This window comes from Triturus cristatus, chromosome 5_1 (genome assembly GCF_964204655.1).
Source record: "Triturus cristatus chromosome 5_1, aTriCri1.1, whole genome shotgun sequence".
In the NCBI taxonomy this organism is placed as follows: Eukaryota; Metazoa; Chordata; class Amphibia; order Caudata; family Salamandridae; genus Triturus; species Triturus cristatus.
The window spans coordinates 257,255,749-257,269,237 of NC_140587.1; the positions used below are offsets into that span (position 1 = coordinate 257,255,749).

Consider the following 13,489-nt stretch of genomic DNA (forward strand, 5'->3'; position numbering starts at 1 on the left):
GTAGAAACTATACCACACAACCAGATTTGACTGACGAGTGCATCATGTACAGCCCCTAGGACTGCTTTTAAAGTAATTTACCGCAGCTCACTTGAAAGCCGTTTCACCAAGGGTATTCTGAGTAAAGCGCAGACCTGCTCAGCCACGCAGCTTCAAAGGCAAAGGTCAGTTTTCAGTAGGGGTGTGCGAAGTCTGCGTAATTTCCTTTTGCATACTTTTCAAATTTCTGCATAATTTGGTGAAATTGCGTACAATTGCATTAAATACATATCAGTTATTTTGCACTTTATTTCAGCGCGAAATGCGTCCTTATGTCAATTTTTCATGGGAGGACTCATCTCACTCTACAAAAAGTGCAAAATAGCAAAAGCACTGCGAACAACAGCCATTTGAATTCTGTTCCTATGCTATTTTACGAACCGATAGGTGTAATGGCGTAATTTGAGGAATTTCACTTCACAAGTGTGATGCGAAATTCCTGAAATTATGCAAACTACATCGGCATAATTTACATTTCGCCCAGGGCTATTTTTCAGCTGCATAACTATATAGGAAGAAATACATATCTCAATGTCTCAGTCTACGAGCAGCGCGTTACAGGAAGACGTGGAGGTACCGACAAAATGGTCACAATTCTGTCTGCCTGTCGCACTTGAACATTCTGCTGTCTGCCTGCACCCTTGTGGTGTGTCTCCCATGCACATGTGAACAGTTCCATGGAGCATTTATCGAGGGGTTCTGTCTGGGTTCCCATACACTTCAGACAAAGACAGCAGCAACAGGAGTAATTCATTTATTGACAAATCCGGTTTGCACTGAAAATAACACAACAGCCGTACAAATTTCCCAATGTGCACAAGTTTATATATTTTTACTTATTATGTTGTACAGAAGCATTTAAACACTGCCCATAGCTTGAAACGCAGAAGCATTGTTCAGCCGATTTAGTAGCAGAAAAAGTAATAATACACATGTACAATTTTAGGAACAAAAAACTTTAAAACAATGAAATATCTCATTTAAGAATAAAATTGAGCAACAGAATAAGGCACATTTGATAGTATCACTAACAAGACTTTCTTTTGCTCAGGCCCTGGATAAAAATCAGTGACGGCGGTATCAAGTGTTAGAGAGAGTGCATTAATTGTAAGCATCGGCTCCTTTCATTGGCGGGCTCTGTGTAACTTGAGCATAAGGGCTTGAGCCATTTACTGTGTCCTTGAGACTCGATTCTGTAGATTGTTCTAAAGGTAATTGTGCACCTGAAACGAAAAAGAAGTATTAGCAAAAGCAACAGGTCTGGCTTGCATTTTCAGTCTTGACTCAATTATTTAATTTAAAAAAATGCTCACTGCAATGAAAAAACAAAACAAATAAACGGCTGCTTTCTGTTTAATATGCATCTCTGAGAACAATTATTTAGCGTGTGATGATTCAGAGTAATTTTGAGATGTAAAATAGTTCCCCTTGAATTGAAATCAATGCTCTCTGTGGGACGCGAATTGATATACCAAACAGCCAATAAATTGAAGTGAGAGAGTTACAATTCCTGGGTGGAACGAAAGTGCACTCTACTTATATTTTAAAGAATTTGCAACAAGAGCAAGCATACCAAAAGAGACCTAAACATCAGCACCTTGTTTAACAAATATCCTATTCTCGTAAATGGGGGTGCACTCTGCTACATACAGTGCAATCGTAAATGCAAACAAAACTTTCCAGGAAGTATGACACAAACGTTTTTGAAGTTGACACCAGAATTGGCACCGTGTCCTGTAAATAGATTTGTGCTGCGTTGTTTGTATTTGTCAACGACAAAGCCTGTTTGCACTATTTATTTTGTTGTGCAGAATGATTTGCAATGAAATACCACTAGCAGCAATGAAAAACACCTTATATGCTTCAAAAGGTGCTCCAATCAAGCTCTGCACAATGTACGGCTGCCATATTAAAATTCCACAGCAATATTCTTATGCCTACAAATTTAAATAACGATAAATCTGTGTACTTGATAAGGGAAATCCCACTGGCAAATCCAGATATCGCAGACAAATCTGCATGAGTGGTAAATCCAGTACCACGGACATCTGGACTCTGAAATTCTAGTGGTAGTGCTGTATTTAGCTTCGTATGTCAGTGCTGTATCATGCAACGCTTTTCATTGAATAATAAAATACAAATTCTCTCCCATGGAAGACCTCTTCTCCTGCCCCCCTACGAAGTTTCTTTTACCGCCCTTTGATACTAACATCTCGGCCCCTCACCCCCCACTATGAACATAGATTAACAGCTGCAAATGGTTTTGTGAATGGGGCCCAAGAGAACCGGACTGTCAGGTGCCACCCAAGCGACCATGGTTGACACTTTGCTTCAGATCTAGGGTTAGCAATCGCATTCCTACATTGCGGCTCTAGCCCACGTGAACTGCTCTGTAGCCTAAGCGATGCAGCGGGTCTGAATACTCATGCTTTAAAAGGAAAAGGCATTTAGCTTTGGTTTACTTTCAATAGCTTTCTTAATATGACTTATCAAAACTTTTTTGTACTAACACACACTACGCACGTATTGGTGGTCCGAGTGTAAGCGAAAAAAGAGAGATCTGAAAAAAAGTGATGGGACAAGAGAGCACTTCGCTGATAGGATGAGAACCCTCACTCCTCCGATGGTGGCATGCTTCATCATAAGGTTCCCTCCTCACACTGGGACCGCAAGGTACCCAGTGTGGGCTATAAGTCCCCAAAGAGCAAAGAGGAGAGGAGGTGTTCTGCTATTAAGATGAGCAATGTAAATGTATGAAGGTGAGGGGCAAAGTGCAAAAACAGTGTGAAAAGTGTGGCTAAAACTTGTGGTGGGCGAAAATGGTCCTTTAGTCTGGTGCCCCTATTTGATAGAATTAAAAACTGAGTAGACAGGGGGTAATGTAACTACCCTATGTTATGTGGTCAACATGTTCCTGCCAGGAAAGACTCAATAAAGTGTAATGGCATTCGTCAGGTCCAAAAATATATATGTCACTCTGCTACTGTGTTTTCATAAAATAATAAGCTCTAGTTATACCTAGACTGGAATACGGTATTATCTCTCTTTGTGGCCTACCCAAAGTATCAACTGCACCGTTAAAAGCTTCTATCAATTCTGCAGCGAGACTCATCACTGGCTCTAAAAGAAGTTCCCACATCTCCCCGGATCTACCATCCCTGAACTGGCTTCCTCTGGAAGCCAGAATTCATCTGAAAATAGCGTGTATGACACACAAAGCCATGCATCACAATGCACCCACCTATCTGGCACAGAAACTGACGGTCTCTGGCGGGATCAGATCTTCAAGAAGTGCGGATAACCTACTACTAAAACCACAAAGGTTCCATAAGAAGAAAACATATAACAGATCCTTCTCCGGGATGGCTCCCAGAATCTGGAATGCCTTACCTCCTAAAACCAGACTTAACCCCTCCACTGCTTCTTTCAAAAAGGAGGTAAAATCGATCCTCATGGCCAAATTCACTTGAGTATGGACTATAGATATCTGGAGTCCAATCACATCCGTGCCCCTACCTCTATTGTGATAATGGACCGTCTAAGCAACCCAGACATTTTTTCTTCCCGCTGCCGATTGCTTTGCTTCTAGAAGATGCTTTGTATATGTGCTATGTTTGACATCTATTTGTTGTATAGTAACTTTATTGACTGTATAGCGCTCTGATATCCGTTTAGGATCTTGTTCGCGCTCTATAAAACTTTCTAATAAATGAATAAATAATTAAATAAATTTTAAATACCAGCCATAAATTTGACTTGGCAATTATGTGTGGGGCCCCGTCACAGCAATAGGGTCCACATATAATGCCTGAGAGTGTCTTGAGACTCTGCACTCCGTCATCAGTCCCCACCCAAATACAGAGCTACTCAGCTTTTGTATCCCGTTGTGTGTATGGGGCTGGCACGGAAAAACTTTTTGACATCCTGCAAGTGTGAGTTTTCAAAAACAATTCTTGAAAAAAACATTTTTTACTGTTTGTGCGGTTTCATTTTATGTGATGTTATTGAGGGTGAAAAGGCGTGTAGTGTCACATGCATTACTACTCTGACTTTAGTGTACAAGTACGGAGGGAGTTAGAAGGAAACATAGTGATGGATGTATATAGGAGAATGAATCAATGCTAACCAATGGTCATTGTTAGAACCGGTTCAGGGACTGGGATAGGCAGAAGTTGTGGGCCTCAAAATCTTAGTGATTGAGGCCCAGATTTACTAAGATTTTGTGTCAGTGTTGTACAATCTGGCGCAATCTGATGGAAAATCCATGTTGAGATTTACCAAGCGATGCACATCAAGGTTTGAGTGGCTTTACATAGTTTAGCTTACACCAGGGAGGTGTTACAGAAGTGGAGCATGGGTGTTCCGTGCATCCACCCATGTATTTTGAAGCAAACCCATATTTGTCAAAGTCAGTAAACACAGGTTTGTGCCAAAACAGTGTGCCTACCTGAGGCTGTAGTGAGGAGAAATATCTTAATTTCTCCTTTTTACTTCCTCTGTAATCTACAGCACACATACAAAGAGGGATAAGCCTCTAAGAATATTTTAAGTGTAAGGAGGTATCCCTTACTGCATAAAAACTATTCTGACCTTTATTTATTTATTTAAAAGGTTTTATATAGCGCTAGCTGGACCCAAGGGTATCAGAGCGCTTCACATGGGTTTAATGAGTAGGAATTGCAATATAGCAAAATACAATGAGGTAGCATTCAAAACCAATTAAAACAGTAGATAACAGCTCAATTTACACGATCAGATTACACAAATTACGATAGGCAACAGCAAGTCAAGAGAAGAGAGGCTAGCATGGAAGAGGGGGGATAGAGAGGAGGGGGGAAGGATGTAGGAATGGTGTGAGGCGTTGGGGGGGGGGGGGTAAGGAAATGCCAAGTATGTCCGGCAGGGCCTATGAGAGGGCTTAGTGGAAGAGAGGAAGAAGAAAAGGAAGAAGAGAAAAATAGGGAGGGGGAGAAAGGGAGTCAGGAGATCAGAAGGGGGGACCCTAAACAGTAGGAAACCGGGTTGGGATGAGAGTCCTGAGAAGGGGTTAAGGACCTCAGAATTTGTTGAGAAGGTGAAGTTTGAAGTCTTTTTTGAAGCTGAAGTAGGAGGGGTTGCAACAAAGTTCTTTAGGGAGTGCATTCCAGATGGTAGGCGCATTTCCAGAGAAGGAGCGTGATTGAGTGGATTTCTTGTTTAACAGAGGAGGGACAAGAACGAGAGTGTTTGAGCTCCTCAGTGCTCTAGAGCAGCCCGCTTTGTTGAGTTTATCTGCAAGGTACAGTGGGGTGTGTTGATGAAGGGCTTTGTGTGTAATGCAGGCGGTCTTGTAGGTAGATCAACTTCAATGGGAAGCCAATTGAGTGCTTTAAGGGCAGGGGAGATGTGGTCAAACCTTTTGAGGTCGGTAATGAGGCTAGCAGCGAGGTTAAGAACCGATTTGATTGGGGCTAAGTGGACTCTAGGTGTTCCAGAGAGGATGGCGTTACCATAGTCGATTTTTGACAGGACCAGTGATTGGACAACTGATTTAAAGTCATCAGCAGGAATGAAGGGTTTTAATTTCTTGAGGTGATGGAGAGTGAAGAGAGTGCTTTTGGCCACATTTTTTATGTGGGAGATCAGAGAAAGGTTCTGGTCAATGTTCATTCCGAGGGATTTAACATAATTGGAGATGGTGAGAGAGCAGTTGAGAGCTGAAAGGTCTGAGATCCAGGATTGGATGGGGAGCAAGCTGTTTTTAGGGGAGAAAAGAATGATTTCAGTTTTTCTGGGTTAAGTTTGAGGTGGTTGTAGTGGAACCATGATTGAATCTTAGTCAAGGCATCATTGAGGTGTAGCACGTCAGAGCGGGATTGAATCTTATGATAAAATTGAGTGTCATCAGCGTAGAGGTGGTACTTGATTCCCGCTTGCTTAAGAATAAGGGTGAGGGGTTCCATGAAGAGGTTAAACAGAGAAGGGGAGAGAATAGAACCCTGGGGGATACCCAGCGAGACTGGCAAAGGTTTAGAAAGGCAGTCATGAATTTTTATTTGCTGGGTTCTGTGTTGGAAAAAGGAGGAGAACCATTTGAGAACTGAACCGATGAGGCCAAAACGATCTTTAAGAGTGTTGAGTAAAGTAGAGTGGTTAACAGAATCGAAAGCAGAAGAGAGATCAAGGAGAATGAGAAGGGAGGACTCGCCCTTGTCGAGGGAGTGATGGATGTCATCAATTATATTGAGCATGGCAGTTTCAGTACTACAGCCCTTTCTGAAACCGGATTGTAAGGAGTCCAATAGATTGAATGTGTCAATGTGTTTATTTAATTGGCGCAGGGCACATTTTTCAAGGGCTTTAGAGAGAAGATTTTTGAGGATGGGAGTGATTTGTCCATGTTGGCGGGAAACAGGGACAAGACCGGAGGCAAAGGAGGAGTTGATGATAGAGGTCCAATAAGGGGCAATGATGTGTTTTAAATCTTGGACAAGGTTGGCAGGGAGAGGGTCTCTGAAGTGAGAGGATGGTTTAAGTCTGGCGCTGACGTTGAGGACTTCGAGTTCAGTGACCGTATGGAAATTATGCCTGGAAGCATTATTTTTTTGCTAAAGTTTGGAGGGGTTGGATTCAGGAAGAGAAACGACTATAGGCAGAGATGAGGGGTCGTGAGGAGGTTTTAAGAGGGAGGGAGAATTGGAGGAAAAGTCAAGGGGTGGTAGTGGGCTATGTGGGAGGGGAGTTAAGATGAAGGAATAATCAATTTTTCAGAGAAGTAGTTAGAAATTTCTACACATCTCTCAATGGTGGCCGTCACCTTGGTGGGGGCAGGGGTTGTTTGGTTTTTAATAATGTTGAATAGTTCCCTGGATCTATTTTTGGCCCGGTCAAGTTGTGAGAGGAAGAAGGCAGCCTTAGTATTGAGGATATGCTTTTTGTAATTGGACCTGGCGGATCTGAGGAGTGCGAGAGTTGAGGGGGATGGGTTTTGCCACCACGTGCGTTCAGTCGACCTAAGGGCACGCCTCTCGTTGTTGAGATCAGTATTAAACCAGGATTTGGAGGAGGTGTTTTTCTGCAGTTTAAGTTTGGTTGGAGCAATTTGGTCAAGGACAACCGTGATGGATTTATTAAAGTGATCGGTGAGGTCATTAGCATTTTGGGAAAGAGAAGAAAGTCGACGTTGCGCTTTGACTTTAGTCTCAAGTTTGCCAGGGGGAAATAAGATGGAAATTTCTAGTCAATTTCCTATGTTTGATGGTTTTAGGGGGAGGGGGTAGCCTAGTGTTAGAGATCGTGAAAAGGATAAGGTGATGGTCAGACCAGTCGATGGGAACAATGGAGGAAAGGGAGGCCAAATCAGTGCTTGTAATGATAGTGTCCAGAGTGGCTCCTTTTGTGTAAGTAGGCGAATGGCAGAGTTGTTTCAAGTCATTTATATAAGTAGATCCGTGAGGAGGTTAACCATAGGATCATCCTTTTTGTTCCAACGGACGTTAAAGTCCCCAAGGAAGAGGTTTTTAGAATTGGAAAGCGAGGATTGGGAAAGAAGGTCGGACAATTCTTCTACAAAGGGAAGTGAGTCACTAGGAGGGTGGTAGATATTGTGAAGTCGAATTGGCGGGGAACCATGCACGTTGAAGTTCCACTCCGAGGTATTGGAAAGTAGAATGATCGGAGTTCTGCACAAGTGAGAGTTGGAGTTCGTTTTTATAAATTATGGCAAGACCACCTCCAATTCTGCCAGGTCTATCTTTTCTGAGGATGGAGTAGCCAGGGGGAGAGAGCAGGTCAAGAATGGAAGAAGAGTGATCATTGAGTCAAGTTTCAGTTAGAAAGGCGATGTTGATGGTTTCACTAAGGCTAGTTTCCGATATTTCAATCGCATGACAAGCAGCTGAGCGGCAGTTAACCAGCATGCAGGTAAGGGGGTTGGGATTGGATTTGGGAGGGGGGATAGAATGGATAGTGGTAAGTTGCGGAGGCAGTCTGGGTGAAGCTGGGGAGGCTGGCAATCTGCTAGTTCCAAGGATCACAGGGATGGATGCGTAGGGGACAGGAGGGTCTGTAATCACAGTGCTAAGGGGGAAAGAGTTACTGAGGTCACGGAGATCAGGGGAGGGGAGTTGGCTTGATGCATTGGAAGTTCTATGTGTATCGTAACAGAGGGGGGTAGTGTTCCATTGTTGGGGGTGTGAGGTGTTGGTTTGGTCAGAGCCCAGGGAAATAGAATGATTGGGGCGGTTAAGTGTGGAGAGGGAATTGACATCTTTCCTGTGTGAGGTGAGTTCAAACGACAGGTTAGCGAGATGGAGTTCAATGTTAAAAAGTGTCTGTGTTATAAGAGAGATAGGGACGGGGGCTGGGAGGTCGGGGGGAGAGGAGAATGTTCCGGGCTAGTTTTGATGGGAGTTCTGGGGTGTGGGCGGGTTGGGAGCCCGGGTGGGGGGTGGAGAGGTGAATTCTGGTAGATGGACGAAGGGAGGAGAGAAGGGAGATTCACTGGAGCCTGTTGAGAGTCAAAGGATGGTGAGGGAGCGTGGGGAGAGTGAGGAGGGCAGACATCCTGGTTAAGGGGGGGAGGGTCGTTAAGAGAGGAAGGAATTGGAGTCAGTAGTTGAGCCGAAGGGGGATTGAATTTAGGGTGCTGGGAGGAAGAAGAAGATAAAAGGGAGGAATTAGTGTGAGGTGGTAAGCAAAAACAAGAGGAGGAGAGAGAGTTTGGGTGACAGTGGGGGCCATTGATGACTCGGAAGGGTTTAAGGTTATTGACGTGGGAAGGAGTCTGTGAGTCTGGAATTGGGAGATATCCAAGGTGGTTGAAGTGTCGGAGAGAGGAGGGATGGTAGTAGGAGAGAGAGAGGGCAGGAGGTCATCCAGTGATTGGGAGGCAGAAGGGTTGGAGGGAGGTTTCGATAGAAGGTAAGATAAGGTGCTGTAATGGTGTTCGAAGGTGGTGAGGTGTTTTTCAGAGGCGTGAATGAGGATATTTCCAGATTTAAAAACCTTAAAGTCAAGCCTGTGGTGAGTCCATAAGACTCTGGTGCCCACTATTGTGTCTAAAGCGCTCGGAAGGCCGATCCACAGCTCCTCCAGGAAAACACTTTAGACTTTACAGGTCATGTCTCCTCGCCTGGATGTGAAGCCGGTTGTCATCTGCGGGGTGGCACCCAGCGCCGGGCTGTGAGAAGTCCTGTAACACTGACTTGGGGTTTGAGTCTCCTTCTTGGGGGAAAGGCTGCTTCAATGCTCTACTATAAAATTGCATATTTATTAACTCACAGATAAAGCAGCACCTCGTGCCCCTTGCGTGTGTGTTTATATATATCTGGGTTCGGATTTAGCATGGCAGACTTCATAAATAAATATCTGTTCTGGACAGCAGAGGTTTTTCTTTTACCTCAATCCTGTAAGGCACGCCTTATATAAACAGTAGGGTGAAAGAAATGGGGAAATTGCACTAATCCACGAAGAGGTACCTAATGTTATATCAAATGAGTTCTATCACATATGCAGGTCTTAGCATACCTTACATTACCTTCCCAGCCAACCACATTGTCTTTGGTGCATAAAGATCTTGTAAGGTGCAGGAGATTTTAAAAAACTGACATTAAGATGGAAGAGAACATATTGCTCATGTTTCATTTACAATAATAAAAGTTGACATCTCCCAGGTCCTTAAGTACACATTTTTTTAATTGCTATGATCTTCCCTGCGCCAGAGAGTAGCTGTTCCTACATATCAAACAGGTAAGAGTTTACAAAAACAACTAAGGCTTAGGATATAACCCCAAAAGATTAACTCATAGTATTTTAAGGTTCTGAAATGACTAACTTAGTATTTCATTTTGTGTGACAATCCCTCAGACCTGTTGACATATTTTAGAACATGCACTGATACCATACCCTCCACCATGTAAGTGTGGATCACCAGAACAGGATCCATTGCAACCCTCTGTGAAAGACTAGGCTACAACTTACTTGTTGATGCCTTTAGCGCTGGGATGTACTTGTTCCAGAAGGAACAATCAGCCTTCTTCAGCCCTTTGTGATTTTCCAAGGATGCAGTGAATTGTTTGTAGTTGTCTCCATCACTGTGCGAGAGGTACATGGGCCATGGTGGTAAGTTGCTGGTGGCTTTTCGTGAGAAGTCGAAAGAGTAGTTTGGATTCCTAAAGAAAGACAACAGACTGTCAGGTCCTAATCCCCAGGAGTATTCAAAGAAGAGTAAGAGAATACGGTGCAAGTAAAACACACCTTCATATGGCACAACAAGTTTAGCCGTATGGATTTTGAACACTGTGAAAACCAAACTAAAACACTTGGTTTGTTCACCTGCAGATGTTTATACCACAGGGAAAATTGCTATTTCTCTTCAAATACAAATGCATAAGGTAAGCAACATTTCACTCAACCTCTAACGTTGAGACACTTTTATTTCTCTTGTAACGTAGAGCAGTTGTATCCAATGTAGGTCGAGAGGGACTTGATCCATGTCAGACTATCAGGATATCCACATTGGGTAGATTCACATACAACTCTAAGAGGAAATTATTTACATCGTCAGTGGTTATCCTAAGCATCTGGCATAGAATTGGTCCTTTTGATGCTAAGTAGCAGAGCCCTGGCCTGTAGTGAATCCAAGCACAGGGCACCAACATTGACCACTGATAATAACATAAGTTATTAGGATGTTCAGCACATACAATCAATTTGCTGTTAGCAGAAAACCATAGAAGTAAAGGAATCTATAATAATTTTTTAATAATTATTCACTCCCCAGAATTTGAATATTTCTTAAGCACACGGAAAAAGAAGTAGTTATGCATATGCTCAAATCAACTTTAGCTCAAGAAGACGATAATCACCTCTGTGTTCAATTAACTTACAATTTCTAGGCAGCATGTAAGAGTCAAGCCTGATACAGTGCATCACTAAGAACAGCAGCCTTGTGTAGTAATTTACATTTTCAAGTCAATCAAGATTTTCGCAGTCCATTACTTAGGGCCTGATTTAGATTTCGACGGACGGGTGATTCCGTCACAACGGTGATGAATATCCCATCCGCCGAAATATAAATCCCATAATATCCTATCTGGTTTACATTTCGGCACACGGGATATCCATCATCGTTGTAATGGAGTAACCAGTCCGCCGAAATCTAAATCTGGTTCTAAATCTGTGTCAACAGATTCCAGTGGAATTCATTCAGGCTTTCAGGATAGCCATAATGCAAATGCCTGAGAAACAATTACATACAGTCTATTTCAATGGAGATTGGTTGCATACTTGTTGATGTATCTGAAAACCCAAATAGATTTTACGGTACGGTTGATTTCTGAGTCCACCCGTAGTTAATGAAGAAATCCAATGTTATTTCATGAAAGGCATTTCAATTTGTGTTAACGAAATGTCCAAAGGCAGTAACTGAAGACGTGTTTACATACCCAGACTTTACAAAATTTGCAGCGTATTGCATGATCTTTAGGGAAAGTCTTTTTTCTTCTTCTGTAAATTGGCTCTTATACTGCGGGCGTAGTGGGAGGCCAAGTATGAAGACCACGTCCTCTGGAAGCTCCAACCCAAAACTGGAAAAAAACAAGAAAGGCACACTGAGTGTCTGCTGTGTTTGAAGCACATTTGTGCTAATCAAACTCGAACCTAGCAAATAGAATCATCAAATTTAATTGCACCATCCCAAAGAGACAGAGCAATCAATGCAGTTTTATTTTTCGGTTTTATATAGCATAAACTCGACCTAGAGCACTGTACATGAGCACCAGTTGCATTACACAAGGTCAAATTCGTGGATCAGTAGCCAAACAATTAGGCAAATTGAGACGCTCACATTCCATTGTGTGGTCTAGTAGCAAAGCACATGACTTGCTTTGTGGACAAGGGCAATTGCAGCTAAAAAAACACCAAATGCATTGATTCAAATCCGACTGGAAATAAGGACACACATTGATTCCACATGCAGGGATAGGAGTAAATTTGACACGCAGAAGAAAGGATTCAAATGTTCTGCACTGGCATGTGTTTTTGTACAGTACATGAAATGTATGTGTGATACACCTGAACATCACAACAAGAAGTAGTATCAAACATACTGGCTATTAAACTATCAGGTATTGATTTTACAAATCTTAAAGGAAGAGGCCATACCCCTCATTAATATCTCATAAATGAGAATGTTCTTCTGAACTGTAAATTTATCACTCTGCAGGGCTCTACTTGGATCTCTATTCTGGGGATATTCATAGATTATGAAGATCTTTGTAACCTTGAACAGTGTCGGGATCTGAGTGACACTTTTGTAGGTCTCAGGTTCCTCTATGACCACACGCCTACTGGGCAAGCACACTGAGGGTCGAAGTACTTGGACTCTATTAATTAGGAGGAGGTGCATAAGAGCAGAGCAAGGACCCCGATGATGGTCATCGTCAAGTTAGCATCATCAGTATCATTACCATCTGCTCCTCATCCTCGTCTACTTGCTTACAGTTATATAATGATCACTCATACTACTGGGCACTGAAACCACATTGTTATCTTCGATACTTATATTACATAATGAAGAGTCAACCATTGAGTAATTCACAGCCATGATGCAATATAACTGTACCTGAACATTTCTTTGAAGGGGTCCTGCTTCCTTAGTATTGGAAACAACACACCCCTGCACATTAAACTAGCCTCTAATCAACAATTAACACCTCACTCAACTTGGACCAAGTGTAATTTGGATTGCACTAGTACCCCCGTTATACCAGTCCTCAATGTGCAGCGATTGATGTATGTAGTTAAGTATCTGCAAAAATTGGGTCTGAAAAAGTTCAAGCACACACAAAAGCACCAAATGGATTGCTTGAAATGTTGGAGTCATTAATTCCACAGGATCAATATTTATTTCCTTCTACCTAAGAGCTAAATATTTCTCCACTCCCAGCCCACTTTACTTACAGTGGTAAGCCTCATGGCTCTTGCAATTGCTGACAGATTTAGCAATGCAAGTTGGTCATATTACCATAGGTCATCTTTTCATCATTTCCTCTCTCTTTCATCTGCAACGCCAGTGACTTCTATCATGATCCAGTGCCCTGACCACCTACCGTCAGTGCACTGAACTTTAAGGGTGCTAACGTGCGCCTTCACCTTACCTGATCCCATTACATCGCGGAATTTGCGGAATTTGGGTAATTACGCGTTCCGCGGAGAACGCGGAATTGACGAAAATTCCGCATACGCGGCTCTGTGGAATTTTCTGCATGTTTGCGCTTTTAAAATGCATGTTCGCGAGATATTTCCCCCCGAGCATGCAAACAGAGTTCGCGAACAAGAAAAAAGCATCGCAAACGGGCTGAACAAGTAATTCCGTGTGTTTGCGGAACTCTACGTGCTCACGGAGATTTTTTACTGTTTCGCGGAGCTTTGCGGAGCGCGACTAGGCAAATTCCTTCCTCCCCTACAG

General features: G+C 42.8%; 1 protein-coding gene across 1 annotated transcript in view; it reads right to left on the reverse strand.

Annotated features, from left to right (window-relative positions):
- Positions 1-777: 777 nt before the first annotated feature.
- TG (thyroglobulin) overlaps positions 778-13,489 on the reverse strand; it is a 660,241-nt gene continuing 647,529 nt past the window's right edge. The window contains exons 46-48 of the mRNA XM_085604890.1: positions 11,466-11,606; positions 10,000-10,190; positions 778-1,262 (exon numbers count right to left, since the gene is read on the reverse strand). Of these exons, the coding sequence (XP_085461016.1) occupies positions 1,141-1,262; positions 10,000-10,190; positions 11,466-11,606 (454 nt within the window). The 3' untranslated portion in view covers positions 778-1,140. The remainder of the gene's footprint in view (positions 1,263-9,999; positions 10,191-11,465; positions 11,607-13,489) is intronic.